General features: G+C 47.0%; 1 protein-coding gene across 2 annotated transcripts; it reads left to right on the top strand.

The window, feature by feature from the left end:
* Nucleotides 1–125: 125 nt before the first annotated feature.
* On the top strand, nucleotides 126–21,146 carry col6a2 (collagen, type VI, alpha 2). Of its 2 annotated transcripts, none has more exons than XM_083659586.1 (32): nucleotides 126–295; nucleotides 3,237–3,324; nucleotides 3,439–3,539; nucleotides 4,217–4,360; nucleotides 6,493–6,855; nucleotides 7,715–7,735; nucleotides 7,841–7,906; nucleotides 8,255–8,353; nucleotides 8,470–8,496; nucleotides 8,640–8,666; nucleotides 8,777–8,821; nucleotides 8,937–8,990; nucleotides 9,080–9,142; nucleotides 9,257–9,319; nucleotides 10,712–10,765; nucleotides 10,868–10,903; nucleotides 10,997–11,059; nucleotides 11,236–11,298; nucleotides 11,420–11,482; nucleotides 11,601–11,663; nucleotides 11,815–11,865; nucleotides 11,951–12,049; nucleotides 12,153–12,215; nucleotides 12,813–12,848; nucleotides 12,960–13,005; nucleotides 13,093–13,245; nucleotides 14,238–14,332; nucleotides 15,260–15,441; nucleotides 16,284–16,468; nucleotides 16,871–16,909; nucleotides 18,700–19,034; nucleotides 20,102–21,146. In XM_083659586.1, exons 2-32 carry the CDS (start codon nucleotides 3,249–3,251, stop codon nucleotides 20,366–20,368), a joined length of 3,042 nt encoding a protein of 1,013 aa, XP_083515712.1. In that variant the 5' UTR covers nucleotides 126–295; nucleotides 3,237–3,248; the 3' UTR covers nucleotides 20,369–21,146. The 2 variants fall into 2 exon arrangements, with proteins under 2 accessions (XP_083515712.1, XP_083515711.1); XM_083659585.1 differs by having other exon boundaries at nucleotides 3,233–3,324.
* Nucleotides 21,147–21,215: the final 69 nt, after the last annotated feature.

The raw sequence follows: 21,215 nt of genomic DNA, 5'->3' as shown, positions 1-21,215 counted from the left end.
GGGCCAGGCTCCTGTGGACCCACGGCGCCTCCAAGCGGACAGCGCGGGCACTGGCCTTGGGGTGCACGCGCGTAGCAGGAGCGCGGAGGAGGGATCATAGCTCGAGCTGGGGCTGGACCGGGACGGGAACGCGAGCGGACGGGTCTTCTGCTGAAAGCCAACGCGCATCCAGGCTTTACTTTCCCAACTTCACCTCATTTTCCCTCTCGCCTCGCTCTCATACGGAGATGAGGAGGTGATCTGCGGCGGACGGCAAGCTGTTGAGAAAGTTTTCAAGTTCTTCCAAAGAGTTCGGGTAAGCTAGCAGGACTTTTAAACGCACAGCAATGAAATGCCTCTATCTCTCTCTCTCTCTCTCTCTCTCTCTCTCTCTCTGTGTGTGTGTGTGTGTGTGTGTGTGTGTGTGTGTGTGTGTGTGTGTGTGTCTCTCTCTCTCTCTCTCTCTCTCTCTCTCTCTCTCTCTCTCTCTCGGTCTGTCTTGCAAGTTATTCTCCTTAACAGAAATAAGGACGGTTGTTCTCTCAGGCGAAAGTGCGGCGTGCAGACACCTTGGACACGTTAAAGTGTTGAAATGCACATTAAGTCTAAGAAAAAATAGCCTGTGTGGTGGGCAAAGGCTTTATCAGTAGGCTAGCGTTGTTATCTCAGTGTTTTTCGCATTACATTTACCTGTGCCATGATGAGAAACTGTGAGAGTCCCCCTGGCCTGGCTGGCAGTGGAGAGGCGTGGGACCAGCCGCGGACTCCCCCGCTCTGCAGCCTGGCGGGCAGTATCTGTGTCTGTCCGCTAGAGGGAGCCACAGCAGAGCGTCGGCTCAGGGTCTGGCTGCTGTTTGGTGGGCACACACACACACTGCAAAAAGGCCCACCTTACAGGAAGAAGCCGTCTAGAATTGAGTCATAAAAGTAATGTTTTCCTTAAAGCAAGTGGAAAAATTTAATTTTACTCGCTTCCAATGCGGTTTCACCTGCTTTGAGAATTTTCATTAAAGTTATAATATCAACAAACAAGGCAGAATAAGGCTGCACTGCACTGGTATCAAGATGTTACTTTGATTCTAGAAAGTTCTTGAAACAAGTTCATTTGCACCAGGAAAAAAAGTGAAATTATCTTACTCCAGTGGCAGATTTCCCCCCACTTGGTCTTTACTAATGGATAGATTTTTGTGTGTGGTGCAGCAGTAGACCAGTTGGTGAGCATCAACTGCTGAAGATGGCCCACTACAGGGCACCTGCATGGCCGAGGGCTTTTTGAATGGCTGTGGTCTACATGGTGATGGATAGGCAGGGGAGGCCTTTTGAATGGCTGTAGCCTACATGCTGATGGCTAGGCAGGGGAGGCCTTTTGAATGGCTGTAGCCTAACATGGTGATGGATAGGCAGGAGATGTCTTTTGAATGGCTGTAGCCTACATGGTGATGGATAGGCAGGATATGTCTTTTGAATGGCTGTACCCTACATGGTGATGGATAGGCAGGAGAGGCCTTTTGAATGGCTGTAGCCTACATGCTGATGGCTAGGCAGGGGAGGCCTTTTGAATGGCTGTAGCCTAACATGGTGATGGATAGGCAGGAGATGTCTTTTGAATGGCTGTAGCCTACATGGTGATGGATAGGCAGGATATGTCTTTTGAATGGCTGTACCCTACATGGTGATGGCTAGGCAGGGGAGGCCTTTTGAATGGCTGTAGCCTAACATGGTGCGGTATCGCCACTGCCACGCCCACTTAGGAGACTGGTCAGCCAATGAAGTTTCATACCATTGACAGACAGCCAATCACAAGCTGATGACCATGCCCATTTAGGAGACCGGAAGAGTACAATTTCTTATTATTGGCGAAGGCCTCTCTCTAAAGGTCTGCCTAAAGTTTGATGTAAGCAACTTCTGTGATTTCTCCAACTTTTTGGAAAGGTGAGTTGAGATTATTGTTCAGTTTTTATTTTTAAGATACAGTTACTTCCTTTGACTAGTCCGAAGTTAGCCTCATGTCCAACACTGTATTCCTCAAAAGACTTAGGGGATCTACTTACTCTTATTTTGTGATGTTCTAGTATTTGCCTAATGGTTGGTGCTTTGAGGCCTGCATCATGTGTGTGATAGTTTGTTGAGCTCATCACTTCTTCCAGACACAGTTTTTTCCCCCTCCTCCATAATTTGTCAGCTAAAAACAAAAGAGAAGAGCCATGTTCAACTCCTCTGATACTTTAAAGCATATTACATAACAGTATGGCAGCCATTTTGCTCCCCATGGGCAACATGGCCTGCAGTTGTTACAGTTCACTCAAACTGATATGAGGTGTAGCTGTAGCATCTAGACAGAGTCACAAGTAGAATTTTAACTGAATCTTGCACATCATGAAAAAAATGAAAATCAGCTATTTATTTATTTATTCATTCATTCATTCATTCATTCATTCATTCATTTATTCATTTATTATTTACTAGAGGCAGGAACATGGCACACTCTTTTTTCTACTCGTTTTTTCTACTTGTTTTAAATAGGGCCTTTTTTCTTTTTCTTTGTGTGTTGACTTTTCTACTGCTTGTTTTTGTCTTTGCTTTTGCATGCTTATGATTCCTCCTAGGGCTGGGTTATGATTCCTCCTAGGGCTGGGTTAAAAAAAATCTGATACAAATCGATATTTATTTGAAGGAAGTGATATTGATTCATAAATCCCAATATTGATCTCTTAATATAATGCCTTTTCCCGTGGATGGTTGAAGCTTTAACCCTGTTAGACTTGTATGGTTTGGTTCTTAGCGCACTGCCACCCACCACATTGCAGCAGGTTAGAGGGTTCCTTATACAACTGACAGCATTAGTTCTTTGAGAATCTCTTTTATATCCGGGCAAAATTGGTAAATTGTAACTGAAATATTGCTATGGAATCGGCAGTCGAATCGAATCGGGACCTTGTGTATCGGAATCGTATTGAATCGGGAAATCAGCGGCGATACCCAGCCCTAATTCCTCCCCTCAGTTTTCTGATTTTGTGAAAGGGTGAAATGATGACATGATGGACAGCGAGATTAGAAAGAATGAAAGAAGGGACAGAAACAGCTTGTGGACTCAGGTGTGTGTTGTGTCTCCATGCTGTCAGACTCAGGTGTGTGTTGTGTCTCAGGTGTGTGTTGTGTCTCAGGTGTGTGTTGTGTCTCCATGCTGTCAGACAGCTTGTGGACTCAGGTGTGTGTTGTGTCTCAGGTGTGTGTTGTGTCTCCATGCTGTCAGACAGGAGCAGAGGAAGATGCGGGGTTTAGAGGTCATCGCACTGTGCCTCCTTTCCGGAGCGCTAACCCGCGCCCAAACCACGCAGTGCAGCCGTGAGTGCCGTGAACCCCAACCCTCACTGCATCACACCCGCCCACAGATACTCACATTACTGATGTGGCAGGTTTCACATGTTTGATGCCTGGGTGTTTTGTGTCGCCCTCCAGAGAAGCACGACTGTCCCATCGACGTGTACTTCACCATCGACACGTCTGAGACCATCGCCCTGCAAGAGCCGCCGCCCGGCGCGCTGGTGGAGAGCATCAAGGTTGCTGCCTCATCTGCACTATTCCACCCTCAGCACAGAAGAGTGCTGTCGGGAACACTTTAGATTAGGGAACACATGTCGAGGGGCGAGAACCAGAGGGGCGTAACTGACATTTTGGGCGAAAATCAAATGAATGCTCTTGATGAGCTGTGTGAGTTCAAAAGTAAAACCAATCCAGAGTTATTAATAAAAAAATAAAAAATAAAACCTAACGCTGACGTCGCTGAACACAGACCCTAATAAAGGTGCAGACGGAAAAGAGTGCTCCAGTGTCTTTACTTCAGGTAGTCTGTGTGAAGTGCCCAGGTTTCTGTACACTGTCCATCAGGACCCTTTTATTCCAAACTTGGCTGAAGCGCCCTGGACTTTATGTTGGACCAGGACAAAGTATGGTCTTTTTTTTTTGCTCTCCTGTAAGTTGGTCAATTGTCACTCTGGTTTTCACCCCTCGATAAGCAGCTTATTAACATATCAGTAGTTTATCGGCCATTATCATAACTATTTGGGGCTTATAAGGTGCCAGGATCACATATTTTTGAGGGGAATTATTAAACTATTGAGGGAAACTCCATATGATGTGTTTCTTAATACAAATTGTATTATTATTGTGTCATTCTGACTGTTGATCAAGTTGACTGCACCTATAGTCATGTCGTGTGTGTGTGTGTGTGTTGCAGCTCTTCGCACAGCGTTTTGCAGAGCGTCTAGAAGACAAGGAGTACAGGGGCGTGGTGCAGATCCGCTGGCGCATCGGTGGACTGCACTTCTCCCAGACACAAGTCCCGATTGCCCCGATTGGAAGCAAGGATGCCTTCATCCAAGTGGGTAACACACACACACACACACACACACACACACACACAGACATACGCACACGCACGCGCACACAAACACACACACACACACACACACACACACACACACACACACACACACGCACACACACACACACACACACAAACTCCAGCGATGCTTATTGCTTAAAGCAGCTACAAGGATGAACTTTTAACTGAAGATGTAACAGTCTAAATTTAGTCTTACCTACGTACATCAGCAAATTAGACTATTAGATGTAACAGTCTAAATTTAATCTTACCTACATCAGCAAATGAGACTATTAGCGAGGAGATTGGCAATTTCGATATATTTTCTCTAAATGCCTGTGCGCTGACCAGGCACAGCATCGTCACGTGTCACGTCCGAGTGAAACTGCTAGTAATTTTTGTTTCCGGCCGGCGAATTAAGCGATGATGTCAGCCTCATGCAGTAAATAAAACAGTGGGGGGAGGGGGGGGCTCGCTGAGCCTGGCCTGCTGCAGCTTAGACAGCCCGGTGGAGACAGCGGGAGGAGCCTCGGTGTTCAGGAAATGCATGTTTTCATTCTGGGCACACAGTACCGCTTTTGTCCACAGGTGCCGCTACAATCAACACAAAATGAAAGTTCCTCGTAGGTGCTTTCGTTTCTATTTTACAAAGGACAATGGCAACTGCTATGATTTAAATTGTTTTTCAGTTAGTATTGATGAATTGCCTTTTCTGGTTGAGGCTCACAAAGGTATTTGACCTTGATCTGGGAAAGAGGCAACTGGATCCAAGTGGTTGGCTAAAGTTAAAGTTGCACTACGCAACTCCAAAATGCTCTGAATCAGGCGTGGCCAAACTTTTTCAAGAGCACCTGGACGCAGACAAAAACTCTGCACAGAGGTCCCTCAGCAGCAGAAGTTGCAGTCTCCAACATTCTTCCACAACTCTCAGTGAACACAGTTCAAGGCCTACTAATTATCATGCAATGTGTAAATCTGTAGATAGGCTACTAAAGTTAAAACAGAACATGCAGAAATGGTCAATTATTGGTTTCTGTGGCAAAAGGTTAAGACAGAGATAATTTCACCAAAATTCAGTATGGTCAATCTATAGGCCAGGGCCATTCAACTGGCAGCCCGCCAATCAAGTCAGATGAGTTCTATTTTATTCTATTTTATTTTGGATTTTTTTTTCTTTTTTACAATTAAACCTCATTTACTTATTACAACCGACTGGTTGTTTTTCAGATGTGATCTAGCTAAAGTGAGCTAAACAAGTCAGATCCACTATAAATGTTTTTCAGGAGATGCTGTGATGTAGCCACAAGAAAGGTGCAATATTAATGTTTTTCAGGAGATGGCGCTGTAATGTAGGTAATCACGAAATATGCATTATAAATGGTTTTTCAGGAGAGGTGTGCTGTAGATAGCTAGGTTCTAAACAAGAAATATGGTTAAAATGTTTACAGTAGTTTTCCTTTCTTGCTCCAGTACAATGTTACAATGCTGTGAGACATAGCTAAACACAAAATATGCAATATTAATAGTTTTTCATGAGATACTCAGTATTTAATACTGTGCTATGTTCTAAACAAGAAATAATGTTTACAGTTGTTTTCCTTTCCTGATGCACTATAAATGTTTACAATGCTGTGGTGTAGCTAAGAGAGTTCAGAATTGACCAAATTATATTTCAAATGGCTGGCATGTGTTGTAGAATAGCTTTTGGGACTTTAACACAGCTTTTGTTGTACAGAAATTAAGCACTTTTAAATGAAAATTAAGCTACTGTTGCAATGTAGTGAAATACAAGTTTTGAAAATTGTGGTGGTCAAGTGTACATATAATGTGATTAATAGCTCGGGGAATGGTCCAGCCCCTTAGGTTTCTGACAATGTGGCCCCCTGAACAATTTAGTTGAATAGCCCTGCTATAGGCTGTATATAGGCTATACCAAAGTTTGTGGGCCACCCCTGTAAATGGAATAAACATTTTCAAACTTCAACACCCAGAAATGTGACGTCCGGAGCGCTCACTTGTTTAGGAGACAGTTTCCATCCTAGCACACTTTTAATTTAGAAAACATCCAAACAGCAGTGACTCGCCTCTGTAATAACCCTCCATTGACTTGTCGTTGCCGCTGTCTGCAGGGCGTCAAGGTAATCCGCTACCTGGGTAAGGGCACCCACATCGACTGCGCGCTCACCAACATGACCGACAAGATGCTGCTCGCCCCCTCTGACCCCAAAGCCCTCCGCTTCGCCGTGGTCATCACCGACGGCCACGTGACGGCCAACCCGTGCGGGGGCATCAAGGTGGCGGCGGAGAGGGCGCGCGACAAGGACATCCGCATTTTTGTGGTGGCCGCGTCCAAGAACGTGGATGAGACGGGACTGAGGGAGATCGCCAACTCTCCGGCCTCCGTCTACAGGGAGGAATACATGGCCGTGGACCTGAGCGGGGGCCGAGCCGTCATCCAGGACGCCACCATCGACCGCATCATCCAAACCATGGTAACACATACACACACACACACACACACACACACACACACACACACACACACACACACACACACACACACAGACACATACACTATAGAACAGTGGTTCTCACAGTGGGATCCGGGGACCCCCAGGGGTCCTTGAGGGCGTTCCAGAGGTCCCCAGCAAAGAGGGGAATCAACACAATGACAGAATGTACAGTGTTTCCCCTAGAAGAAATGTCAGGCCTGGAGGGATTTCGAAACGTACCCCGACCGCAACGGTGGGGGCCCTCGCTGGCGATGCTAAACTTTAAGCTAACCTGTTTGCATCTATGTTCGCAATGGCATCCCAAGTATCATCATACTATTATGGGATGCGATGTGAACAGTTGTATTATGGGATGTGCATTTCCCAGGCAACGACACACGTTGACACGTTTTGGAACAGCGCTGCACGCTGGCACAATGCTCCTAAAAGCAAAATGCTTATTGTTTTGCATGATTTGGCATCTTCTATTACTGTCAACACTGTCAACACCAGTATTGTTGTATTGTAACAATATGCCGTAAAGGTTTATTGAAATTTTGGGGAGAGCAGGGGCCGCCAGGCCTGTAGAATGAATGGTAAGGGAAACACTGATGTATGACTATTTTGGTCATGGGTTTCATAGACTTTCTGTAATAAAACATCTAAAAGCAAAAATCTTATCAGATGGGGGACCGTAGGACAAAATCTTATCAAATGGGGGACCCTGGTCTAATTTGTGTCAGTTTAGGGGTCCTTGACATGAAAACATTTGAGAACCACTGCGAGAACACACTCATTTGTCTTAATGGTGTGTGGTGACTTGTTTTGTCTAACGCTTCTCTCTCATTTCCGTTCACAGATCCACCAGTCATACGTAGAGGTGAGATGGCAGACAGAACCCAACAATTGGCGATAATAACAGAGCAAATGTCGAGTGTTTCGGATGGTGTTGTCACTGACAGTTTCTCTCCGTTTCCTCATACAGTGTTATGAAGTGTCCTGTCTGGAGACACCAGGGCCTGACGGTCCAAAAGGCCACAGGGGGCAGAAAGTGAGTCTTAACCACACGCACACGCACGCACGCACCCACGTACGCACGCACGCACGCACGCACGCACGCACGCACGCACGCACGCACGCACGCACGCACACACACACACACACACACACACACGCATGCACGCACGTGCACACACGCACGCACGCACGTGCACACACACACGCGCACGCACCCACGCACGCACACACACACACACACACACACACACACGCACGCATGGACGGACGTGTGCACACACACACACACACACACACACACACACACACACACACACACACACAGATTTACAGGCCAAACGCCTTAATCTAATCCTCACCCTATTTGACTTGTTGATTGCAGGGAGCTAAAGGAGACAACGGAGACCCAGGTCTGAAAGGACACACGGGTCGCCCAGGAGACCCCGGTATCGAGGGTCCCATCGGTCAGCCCGGTGTCAAAGTAAGACTCCACACATTCACTTATTCCATTGTTCAATGCGATAGGTCACATGGTAAATTTGTTTGTTTCTACATGGTAATAACTGACGACTGCTCCTCCTTTTTTCCACTCTGTAGGGAGAGCCAGGTCTTCGAGGCGACAAGGTGAGGTGGCATTGTGTTTGTTTGGATTGAATTATTCTATATGGCTATTGATTTGTGAATATATTAATGCATAAGTAGTGATTGATTGTGGATTATCAATGACACTGTACGCAAAATGACTGTTATCTTTTGTCTGCCCACAGGGAGAGATCGGCACCGAGGGGAAGAAGGTAGGTCTTCCTGTAATCTTGCTTTATTGACTAACCCGGTCTGTTGGTCATCACACATTCCGGATTGTGATTGGTCTTTCTCCTCTGACCTCATCTCTCTCTCTCGTTAGGGGCCACTCGGAATTGGAGGACGCAACGGGACAGATGGACAGAAGGTAGGAGCCATACATGTTTTTTCAAATGGTGGATATCTCCTTTTCAAATGAAACTTGCACTCCAGTGCGTCATTTGTCGTTACATTTTCCCTTTCTTTTGTCTTCTTCTTCCCAGGGTAAAATTGGACGGATCGGCGCTCCAGGTTGCAAAGGAGACCCAGGCGACAGAGTATGATGCGCTCACATTAGCATTGTTAGTACATCCACATTTGCTTGTGTTATGGGCTATTTATGGTTTGTGTGTGTAATGTGTTGCAGGGTCCTGATGGTCACCCCGGTGGCGTCGGTGCAAGTGGTCTCCCTGGCGCTGATGGAGACATGGTACACCAAATGCAGTCACCCTCCAGTTACAACACTATCGGTCGCTCAGCCCATGGTTTAACTCTGACTCTGTCCGTGTGTGTGTGTGTGTGTGTGTGTGTGTCCTGTCTCTAGGGAAATAACGGTCCCCCAGGACGATCAGGTCCATCTGGCCCTAGCGGCGAGCCTGGACCAAAGGTACTTAAGTATTATCAAATATACTTTATACACTATCAAGATTATACATTACACGCTATGTCATACCATTGGCACAGCATTACAGGCTGCGCCAATGGTATGAAATAGTATAGGTTGTTTTCAGGTGACGTCGCGTCAAGACCTTTGACCATTGGCTTGTTTGCAAACCATGTGATCGTGCTGGCGGGCAACCAGCAGCAGGCTACATAGGAAAGCAACCAGCAGCAGGCTACATAGCAACTAGCAGCAGGCTACATAGCAACCAGCAGCAGGCTACATAGCAACCAGCAGCAGGCTACATAGCAACCAGCAGCAGGCTACATAGGAAAGCACCAGCAGCAGGCTACATAGGAAAGCACCAGCAGCAGGCTACATAGGAAAGCACCAGCAGCAGGCTACATAGGAAAGCACCAGCAGCAGGCTATATAGGAAAGCGCAAAATCGGACAAGTTGCTGGAAAAATCGTTTCTCTTCATTGTGTAATGGATCATGTCCTATATGTTTTGCAATCTTCTGGCGATACCTGCAGCGTGGAGCGGCATCCAACTCTCTTGCATACTCACTTTCCTCCATTCTCCATAGTAGCTCTGGGAGAGCTGCCCGCCAGCGACATCATCGGAATCATGTGATTGCAAACAACCTATACTCTTCTTGTCTGCTATAGTGGGCATGGTCGCCTTTCCCCCATCCACCGACCTCGTTTGGAAGTGTTGTGAATTAACGACCTAGCAACTAGAGATCGTGATTTCCCAAAACTGACTAAATACCACACATATAAACACAAAACTGCCTTGCTAGCTCAATCTTGTGGTAACTGTGGTATCTGCTGATTTTTTTTTCTAGGGACAGATTTAGCTACATCTGCAAATTTCACATGTAGTTTTAGCTCATCGCTAGCTGCTATGTCTAACGTTAGCCATGATAAGATATGTTGCCAAATCTTGTGATAGTGTGTTGCTGAGGCAGAGACAGGTCTCGAACAAATTAGACTTTCTCCAGATTTGTCTATCTGAAAAATGAAAGATACGTGGCTTGTGAAAAATGGGTCTTCGATGATGATGGGGCAAAAGATTTGGTCATAATCTGTGCTCACATTCACTTCTCCCACTGACTCCAATAGACTCAGGAGGACCTGCCGCTAGTCTCTTGAAGGGGCGGGGAGTGCGAAACCCACGTGACACAGATACAGGAATTGACTCGCAGTTGGGCCGTCTCGCTCTTCTAAACAGTCTCTGATGCTACTTTCTGAGTTTGGTCCTGGCCAATCAGCATAAAGAGATACTGGATGCTGTATAAGGTCAATGACAGAGGGGGGCACATGCAATTTTAGAGATAACGTGAAACGTCAAAGCGCCGGAGGTGAAAGCTTAACCTCTGCTGTCTCTTCCACAGGGAGAGAGGGGCAGTTCTGGCTCACCCGGCCAGCCCGGAGAAAAAGGACCCGGAGTAAGTCTCATTTCCCATTTCATCCCCGCCAGACCAAACTAGATGAAAATCTACATGTACACTCACTCACATGGCGGCTCACCCGTGTGTCCTTTTCCTTAGGGAAACCCTGGATCCTCAGGAGTCAACGGAGAGGCGGTGAGAACATCTGATCTACTCAAAAACCACCGTGATCCCCTGCATGCACGTGTCCGCATTGACTTACTGTTATCTGACGCCTTTCTGTTCTAGGGGCGCCGAGGAGACTTTGGGCCAAAGGGCCTTAATGGACCAGACGGTCCAAAAGGAGGCAAGGTATCATTTCCATGGACACGACTGCGAACCACATCTCCTTAATGAACAAACCACATCTCCTTAATGAACAAACCACCGGGCTATGACATAGACACATCGCTCCACCACTAGGGGGCTCTGGAAAGACATTGTCCTTGTATTTGATCTCGCCTACATCACCTGCGTTTGTGTTTCAGGGTGAAATGGGGCCAGAGGGCTTGAGAGGACTTTCAGGTGAAGTAGGAAACAAGGGATCAAAGGTGAGGAGAACTCTATACTCACTACAAACTCTTTGTATTTATGTGTATACCCTTATACCCTTAGGGCGTACACACTTGAACTCCTCTCTTTAATTTGTCCTAATTTGCCTGTTCTGTACAGGGAGACAATGGCCTGCCGGGCCCCAGAGGCCAACCAGGGATAGCGGGCGATGGTGGGAAAAATGTAAGTCAAACGTCATTTTGCTAAGCTTGTGTGTGTCTGTTTAGAGTAGCTTACATGTCTCAAATCCACTTCAAACAACCTCATATCAAAAATGCCTGATTATTTGTTTGCATCGTAGGGAACCCGAGGTGACTCTGGTGATGCTGGACCAAGAGGCGCGTCTGGACTGGTTGGACCAAAGGTGCATGCGCGCGTGCGCATGTGTGTGTGTGTGTGCGTGTGTGTGCATGTGTGTGTGTGCGTGTGTGTGTGTGTGTGTGTGTGTTGGTGTGTATGTCTGTGTGCAGGTCTCTAGTGTCTGCCTCTCTGACTCTTATTTCTTCTCGATTCAGGGCGACCCCGGAAGACCTGGCTTCAGTTATCCAGGACAAAGGGGACCGTCGGTAACGAAAACACACACTCCTCCATCTCCTTAGAAAGCAGCCGGCTGGACCGATGCACTTGACAGACTTTGCTCTCTTTCCACAGGGCGAGAGAGGAGGGAAGGGAAACCGCGGACCTAGAGGCGGCAGGGGGGACTGCGGCTCGAAGGGAGGGCCCGGACACAAAGGGGTAGTCGGAGTCCCGGTGAGTTGCCTTACTGTCAGACGTTCCCCCGTTGCTGGAGGGCTGGGTGTGTGGAAGCATTAGTTATTAAGTGATATGTTTCTGATTTCTCTGTGTGCAACAGGGTGAGCCTGGGCCACCAGGTGAACCTGGCCGGAGAGGACTAACAGGAGATGGCGGACCTAACGTAAGCAACACGCACGCGCACACGCACGCATACACGCACGCACGCACGCACGCACGCACGCACGCACGCACGCACGCACACACACACACACACACACACACACACACACACACACACACACACACACACACACACACACACACACACGAGTGAGATGAAAAATGAATTGAAATGCTTTTTTTTCTCCCAGTTTTTCTTTTACAAACAAAAGGAAATATGCATTCATTCATTGTAAAGTTTGTGTATTGCAGTTATAACCTACCTCAGAAATAAAAGGATTCTTTAATTTGATAAAGAAAAGATAAGAAAAAATACATTATTTTGTGTTTTTTGGATTAAAAATTAAAGGAATATTTTTCAGTCATAATTTGTCTGCAATTTCATTTTGTAAAAAAAAAAGGGGAGAACATCGTATTGTGAACTCAATATCGTGAATCGTATCGAATCGATACGATTTCTTATTTATTTGCATACAAACTAGCAATATAATAACCTATAATAATATAATAAGAGCATAATAATTATATCCACTGACTGTCACAACCCAGACACTGAATTAGGCTCAGGTTGTGATGCCGTTTTGTCTCTCCCTTGCAGGGAGGCCGCGGCCCCGAGGGAGATCCCGGCCTCACCGTAAGAGCATCTTCATCTCTCTCTCATTCGCCTGGTATTGGCGCACAAAGAGACATGCAGAGCGACATGGCTGTGGACGTGATGTTGTGTGTTTTTGTTGTGTGATTGTAGGAGTGCGACGTCATGAACTACATCAGGGAGACGTGCGGCTGCTGCGGTGGGTTGGATCCGCATGTTACCGTCAGGATCTGAACGCGCTCCGCGAGGCGGTCGGCTCGTTAACGTGTGTGCTTCTGTGTTGCAGACTGCGAGAAGCGGTGCGGAGCCCTGGACATCGTGTTTGTGATCGACAGCTCGGAGTCGGTGGGTCTGACCAACTTTACCCTGGAGAAGAACTTTGTCATCAACACCATCAACAGGCTGGGATCCATGGCCAAAGACCCCAACTCAGAGACAGGTAGACTGTACTGACATCATCATCATATGCACACATGTTGCTGCCTCGTTTCCAGCATGGAAGCCTGGTTCTGTTTGGCCCCGGAGGAATGTACATAATGATCATTATGATGATGCTGGTGGTATCTCAAGGCTCTCAGATTCTTCTAGTGGCTTAACCCATTAATGTCCACAGTGGAACTTTATGATTTCCTTTACAGCACTTGAAGTACTTGATGAGCTAAGCAAAGATCCACTGACATTTTTCAAATCGGTCAAGTTTGAGTATGGGGTTACAGCGTAACCCCATACTAAAAGTTTTTCTCACCATTCTTGTTTTTAGTCGTTTGTCACAATGGGTTTATAGGAAGGTGTAATTTCCACTGGTGTTTTTGTCAAAAAAACTAACAAACAAATGATTAAAACCATGTGACTAACAACTAAATAGTATAATACTGAAATGCTCTATCTCAAAAACTACAAGGAGTTATATCAAATGCTTAGTACAATTGGATTCAAAACAACATCAGTCTCACTACAGTACTACAGTATAATAAGGCGGCGTGGCTGTTCCGCGTGGGGGAGCACAATTGTTCAACTGAGCGGGCGAGCCCGCACAGCGACAGGGCGAGCCCGCACAGCGACAGGGGCGAGCACGCGCAGCGACAGGACGAGCATGCAAAGGGTTAGGGTGTGTGTGCGACATGCTAAAAATGAGCATGCAATATTTCTGATTTCAATATGTTAAGTGATCCAGTGTAAATCTGATATTTAGCATGTCAAATGAATGTTGAACTTATTTGTTTATTAATTTGTGATTTTTATGCGATTTTAAAAGAAAAACAAATGTATCTACCAGTTAAGGCATGATAAATACGTTCCACAGCCAATTTTGTGTTTCCACCTCTAACAGAAAAAAATGCTGTGGGGCCTTTCCTTAACATACTAAAAGTCGTTCATTAATGGGCTAATGCTGTCTTGAGCATGTGCAACAAAGTGTCTTTTTATCCCCAGGTACAAGAGTGGGAGTTGTCCAGTACAGTCACAGTGGAAGGATGGAAGCCATCCGCCTTAACGACCCCAAGATTGACTCACTGTCTGCTTTCAAGGTGTGCGTCACACACACACACACACACACACACACACACACACACACATGCACGCACGCGCGCGCGCACGCACGCATGCAAACACACACACACACACACACACACACACACACACAGACACACTCTGAAGATTATTTTTTACAGTGTGGTTGAAATGAGCTGTCCACTCTTTGTGTGTGTGTGTGTGTGTGTGTGTGTGTGTGTGTGTGTGTGTGTGTGTGTGTGTGAGAGAGAGAGAGAGAGAGAGACTAATACAGAATCTCCAGATGTTTCTTAATTAATCGGGTCTGAGAGCTGCAGCCGCCACATGTCAAACCCTTTCAGGTCAAACACATGAGCTGTGACCATAGAGCTCTGATTAGCCACTCGTTTACTCCCTCTCTCTTTCCTCCTCTTCTTCTTCATGTGTCTCTTTCCCTCCTTGACTCCAGATGTGCTGTCTGCCCACACCAGCTGACAGTCAGTCATTACCTCACCGCGCAATACGCACGAACACACACATGAACACAGATGCATACGGGTGTATCTCCCTATAGGCATTTACAAATACATAGCAGCATGGTTGCGTTGGAGGGTAAACCCACCCAAAATCACTTTCCCCATCTTGTAAGTTACATAGTAATGTAACATGAATCAATATTACCGGTATTATGTTTTAGTTTTCTTCTTCTTTTATTCTATTTTGATGTAAGTATAAGTGTAGTTTCTCAGACAAATATAAATAGTGAATTTGACGTATGAATCTCTTTCCAAAGAATTCAAGACAAAGGGCTGCTACTTTAAAGAATCTCAATCACCTTTTTATGTACCACTACATCACAAGACACTCATCTACAGTATATTACACCTATAATATATAGCAACTAACACCCTAAACTAAATGCTACTCCTGCATATCACTCACATGCTGCCTTGTCCTCTGTGTAGGAAGCGGTGAAGCGTTTGGAGTGGATTGCCGGAGGCACGTGGACGCCGTCCGCCCTGAAGTATGCCTATGACAACCTGATCAGGGACGGCCGCCGGGCCAAGGCCAACGTCACGGTGGTCGTCATCACCGACGGACGCTACGACCCCAGAGACAACGAGTCGCTGCTCAACGTCCTTTGCAGGTGCCTGGTGTAGGACTGTCTTATGGGGGAGGGGACAAACAAGCGCAAACCTTTAAGCCCACGGCAGAGTGTTGTGGCCATTCTGGTTTATGGCACCCCCCCCCCCCCCCCCCTTCATCACCACAACCCTTGCCTCGCACCACCCACATCCCGCGAGCCGCTCCCCCTAGCCACCCCTCGAATCCTGACTCTCTATGGGATTCCCTGACCAATAATTATCTGGATACAATCATGAACTGCTGTCCAGAAGTTACCACCTACCTATCCCTAGCTACAGCCGCTTTTCCCTCGCCCGCCACCACCCACATCCCCCTAGCCACTCCCCCTACCCACTCCTCAAATCCTGACTCTCTACCACTTTCCTATCCGTAGCTACAGCCCCTCCCCCTCCTTGCGTGCCCCCCCTCCCATGACCCATATGCCCCTAGTCACTACCCCTACCCACCCCTCAGATCTCGACTTTCTACCACCATCTCCTGACCCCGGCGGGGCCTGCTGGCCCAGCGTCATGGGAAAATGAAAGTGTTACCTTATTGTTATAAGGGTGAGGGGCGGCTGTAGCTCAGGAGGTAGAGCGGGTTGTCCATTAATCGCTTTGGATAAAAGAGGTCGGTGGTTCGATTCCCGCCTCCTTCAGTCTGCATGTCGAAGTGTCCTTGGGCAAGATACTGAACCCCAAATTGCTCCTGCGTGGTAGCCTGCCGCCATCGGTGTATGAATGGGTGAATCTACCTACTGATTGTGAAGCGCTTTGGATAAAAGCGCTATATAAATGCAGGCCATTTACCATTTACCATTGTTCATATTTGTGTGTGTGTGTGTGTGTGTGTGCATGCATGCAGTGATCCCAGTGATCCAGTGGATGTGACTGCCATCGGTATCGGTGACATGTTTGACCAGATTGAGGAGAATGAGAGTCTAGGGAGCATCGTCTGCCAGAGGGCAGGCAGGGTGCTGGGCATGAGGCGCTTCGCCGACCTGGTGGCTGAGGAGTTCATCGACAAGATCGAGACCGTGCTGTGCCCAGGTATACACACACACACACACGCACGCATGTGCACATATTCACACATACACATATGCACACAGACACACACACATGCATGCATGCGTGCACAGTCACACACACACATGCACGTGCACACACACGCATGCTTGCATGCGCACATATACACACATACACGCACGCTCACAGACACACACGCACGCACCTGCATGCACACGCGCGCACACATACACACACACACACACACACACACACACACACACACACACACACATACACACATGCACGTCTATACAATTTGGTAGACACAAATAATGTTCACATAAATATTTATATAGTGAACTACTCTATGAGTAGGAGCATGTGAAGGGCTTTTGGTCTTTTTCCCATTTCTCTAACAATCTCTCTCTGTCTTTGCTCCAGACCCCGTCATCGTGTGCCCTGATCTCCCATGTAAATCAGGTAAGATTCCAATCCCTTATGCATGGTATCAGTTTAACTCGGTGTCCTCTTTCAGGGCCGGCTGGCCTCCACCTAGCTATTCACAGCTGTCACGGTTTAGACCAGATGTGGCTGGGCTGAGCTTTTGACACCGTTCCAACACTATACCTGTGGCTGTAAAGCCAATACAACACCAGACTCCGTGTACTTTCGGGCCATTTTAGCTGCATCTTTTCTGGATGTTTTGATGCGTCATGTTTGTGGGACCCCGCCCACAATGTTGTTCCGCCCACTTGTTGCAGACCCTTCCCCCCCGATTCCAGACCCTTCCCCCCCGATTCCAGACCCTACCCCCGGGAACTACACTGCTCGGCCCCCCTGCACCTGGAAGTGCCTGGCAGAACAAGCCCCCTGGGTCCCCACCTCAGTGGACCCCATCCCCACCTCTTTGGAGGATGTGGCCTGCCTGCTGGATGGCCTGAGTGAGCAGCAGTACGGGATTGGAGTGGCAACCATGGCCTATACAGCCCAGAGAGCCAAGCTGTCCCACGGAGGGGACAGGCAGCAATGGACCAAGCTCTTCATCGATTCCTACAACCGTGTCTTCAAAGACATTATGGCCGTCACGGAGAGAGCCTTAGAGAGCTACTAATGCTAACATGCTAAGCATGCTACCTCACCGTTACATTCCTGCCAATAGCTAATAAGCTTACTGCTGGACATATTCAAACTAAGCACTTTTGTATGTCCTGAGTGTACAGTACATTTTACCTGGGCTGATGCAATAGCATAGCATGATATGATATGATAGAGCCCTGTCTTATTAAGCTTTCAGAGCAGCCTTTCTTGTAATCTTGTGGCAGCGCAGAACTCCAAACGGGGATTCACCCAGCTGCCTCTCCTGATTCCATTATTTCTGAATTAACAACACACATGGTCCGTCAGAAAACTATGCCTGTTAGCAAATATGATATATAATGTTCCCCTCCACCTTGGGGAGGGACGTTTTCCATTCTGATGGAAAACAGATGTCATCCTGGACACAGAGTCAGTCGTCTGTAGAGCCATTCATGCAACTCTGTGTACAGAAGCCTCATTTCCACTGTGAATCGCTTTACTCGCTGATTCACTCCGATGATATTGTTTTGCCGTTTTGCACATAGCCATGGTTACAGCCGTTACTTTACTTCTGTTCTGTGAATGACTCATGTCGGTATGAGAACGCCTTCACATGTGGTGAATATTCCACTTTGATGAATGTCGCAGTATACTGCCTATGAGTCAGAAGCTGGTGTATGTTGATGTTTGCTTGATTGCCTTGGCACTGACAGTGAAGAGACTATTGTATGTTATAGAAATGTCATTTCAGTTTGAAATGTGCCGAGCCGTTAAATGTGGCTGTGATCGGTGCATATGTCTTGCATGTAGCTTGGCTTGTAGAGTAGGAAGTCATGGTGTTTCGTGGGGGAAACGAAGACCGCAGCGCGGGTTTCCAGTGAATATGTTACTGTACTATGTATGCTCTGTGACTGCAACTTGCTGATGTGAAATACTTTTATTTGTACGAAATGTTTGTATGTATTCATCTCAAGAAAATAAAACGGAACAGCAAATCAAAACAGTCCTATCGTGATGTGGCCACATTGATCTGAGGAGGTTTAGCTGAATTCAAAGAGCTGCAACTACAATTAATGTCTACTATGTCTTTGTTTTTGGCCCCCGAGTGTCTGTGTGCAAGCTGTAACTCCATGTCTGATTTCCAATGCTGCGGAATACCATGTCTGATTTCCAATGCTGTGTGTGGGTTCCAGAGCCTGCAGTGGCCGGCTGTGTGCAGCGGCCGGTGGACGTGGTTTTCCTCCTGGACGGTTCTGAGAGGATGGGCCTGGAGAACCACCGCCGGGCCAAAGAGTTCATCGAGAACGTGGCCCACCGCCTCACGCTGGCCAACGGCCAATCGGACGAGAGGAACGCCCGCATAGCCCTGCTGCAGTATGGCAGCCAGTCGGAGCAGATCGTGGAGTTCACGCTCACGCACAACCTGACACTGATCTCCAACTCGCTGGCGGCCATGAACTACCTGGACTCCTCTTCCTCTCTGGGCAGCGCCATCATCCACGCTGTCAACAACCTGGTGATGTCACAGGTACACACACACACACACACACACACACACACACACACACACACACACTGGTGATGTTTCACTGTCCCCTCCACCCCTTCCATCAAATCTTTCCCTGACTCATATTCCATTGCTTTAGACTTTTGAACAATCCCTGGCTGCATTATGTCCCGCCCCGACATCCTGTTTCATCGAATCAAGGAAGTAAAGATGCCAACTTGAGTGAATGAATGAATTAAACCTTTATTGCCCCTCAGGGAATTTGCTCTGCACAGAGAGAGCCCAAAAGAACATGACAGTCACACATATAATCCAGCACAAACATAAGCATAATATACATACATCATAAAAAAGCATCACATTGCATGATCAATAAAAGGCACCAGGTGCAAATTCAAAGTGCTAAAAATCAGACCAGAATTCAAATGTGGGACAAAGTTTTCATCCTAGGCATACTAGTTTGCATCCTAGGCATTTCATCCTAGGCATCTTCGCCCTGAAAGTGAGAGTGCATACTCAGACCATAGAGGGTGCACTTTATTCTTGTTCTGTGCACTTAGTGCTCCACCCCAACACTGAATACAGAAGGTCAGCACACTCTGGATGCAGGTCTTTTAGAACAGTATCTGCAAAGTTCTGTCCACTTTAAAACTTTTAAGTTTCCTTAAAAAGTAGAGACGTTGTTGAGCCTTTGCAGACCTCCACGGGGTCTGTACAGTGTTGCCAACTTGGTGGCTTTGTCGCTAGAATTAACGACTTCTCAAACCCTTCTGGTGACTTTATTTCTCAAAGAGCCTAGCGACAAATCTGTCAACTTTTTCTGACCACGGGAAGCAATGTTATGTTAATGTATTGAATCCGCAAGCATTTGGCAATAAATTGGTACGGCCGATGCCAGTTTGCTCTCTCTCTTTCCCTCTGCTTCCCCTAGCTCACTCGCTCACAATATATATTGATATGCAAATTATCATATGAGATCATCCAGCAACTTTTAGCAACTTCCTGAGCCTATAGCTACTTTCCTTGGAAAAAAGTTGGCAACACTGGCTTCCCAGGGTCTGTAACGTTATACGTGTGTTTCGTTACAGGGCAGCCGCTTGGCTCGCCGCAATGCGGAGCTGTCGTTCGTGTTCATCACCGACGGCATCACGTCCGGCGAGAACCTGGAGGAGGGCGTGTCCTCCATGCGGCGGGCGGAGGGCGTCCCCACGGTGATCGCCATGGGCAGCGACACGGACCAGGAGGTGCTGCGGAAGGTGGCGCTAGGGGACACGTCGGCCATCTTCAGGGGAGACAGCTACGCCTTGCTGAACAAGCCCTCATTCTTTGAGCGCTTCGTCCGCTGGATATGCTAATGAGGGACAGCAGAGCTCCACGCCATAGAGTTAGAATCCATAGAATGAACAGACGGACCGGCTCCTTCAGTGCGCCGCACAGCACCGAAATCGCTATGGCCATTGCCATTGCTGGATGTGAGGCACTGAGATGGCTACACATCCTGTTGTTATGGGTACAGGTTCATTTGACCCCAGTCACAAGATTCCTTGTAAGGCCAGACACAAACACACACATGCCACATTGATTTAACAAGATTGTTCTATTCATTCTAAATCTATGGTTCAACCAAAGACACTCTCATCAGTAGAGAAGGGGTGTATGGATCTTTTGAATGTGTAGGAGACAAATTGTAGGTTTTGTTTTATATTTTTTTGTGTTGTGTTGGTTTTTATTTGCAGAGGTGCTCTCTCTCTCTCTCTCTCTCTCTCTCTCTGTCTCTCTCTCTCTCTCTCTCTCTCTCTCTCTCTCTTTCTCTCTCTATCTCACTAAGTCAGTATTTACATTAAAGGTGCTAATGTAGAAAACAGAACAAAGCCGTCTGAAAACATTTTCACATCAAGTCATAAATTTGCTGTAATTATTTGATATGGGGACGAGACAATCATTTAGAGAAACACACATGCGCCCCAAAATCAATCACACAATAATTGCACACACATGCTCACACACTGACACACATACATACGTACTACTACGTACGTACATACTTGCATACATACAGACAGACAGACATATATACACGTGCAAAAAGAAACAAATGTGTATACATGAAGTTCAATAAAGCCTAATGTGGTGAACCAAGATGTATTGTGTGTTTGCATAATGTTCACGTGTACCTATCCTCTGTATGTGACCTAGGCAGTA

Source organism: Poromitra crassiceps (genome assembly GCF_964638095.1).
Source record: "Poromitra crassiceps genome assembly, chromosome: 23".
Taxonomy (NCBI): domain Eukaryota; kingdom Metazoa; phylum Chordata; class Actinopteri; order Beryciformes; family Melamphaidae; genus Poromitra; species Poromitra crassiceps.
The sequence above is the reverse complement of the archived record's forward strand: the minus strand, read 5'-3'. Positions and strand labels throughout refer to the sequence as shown.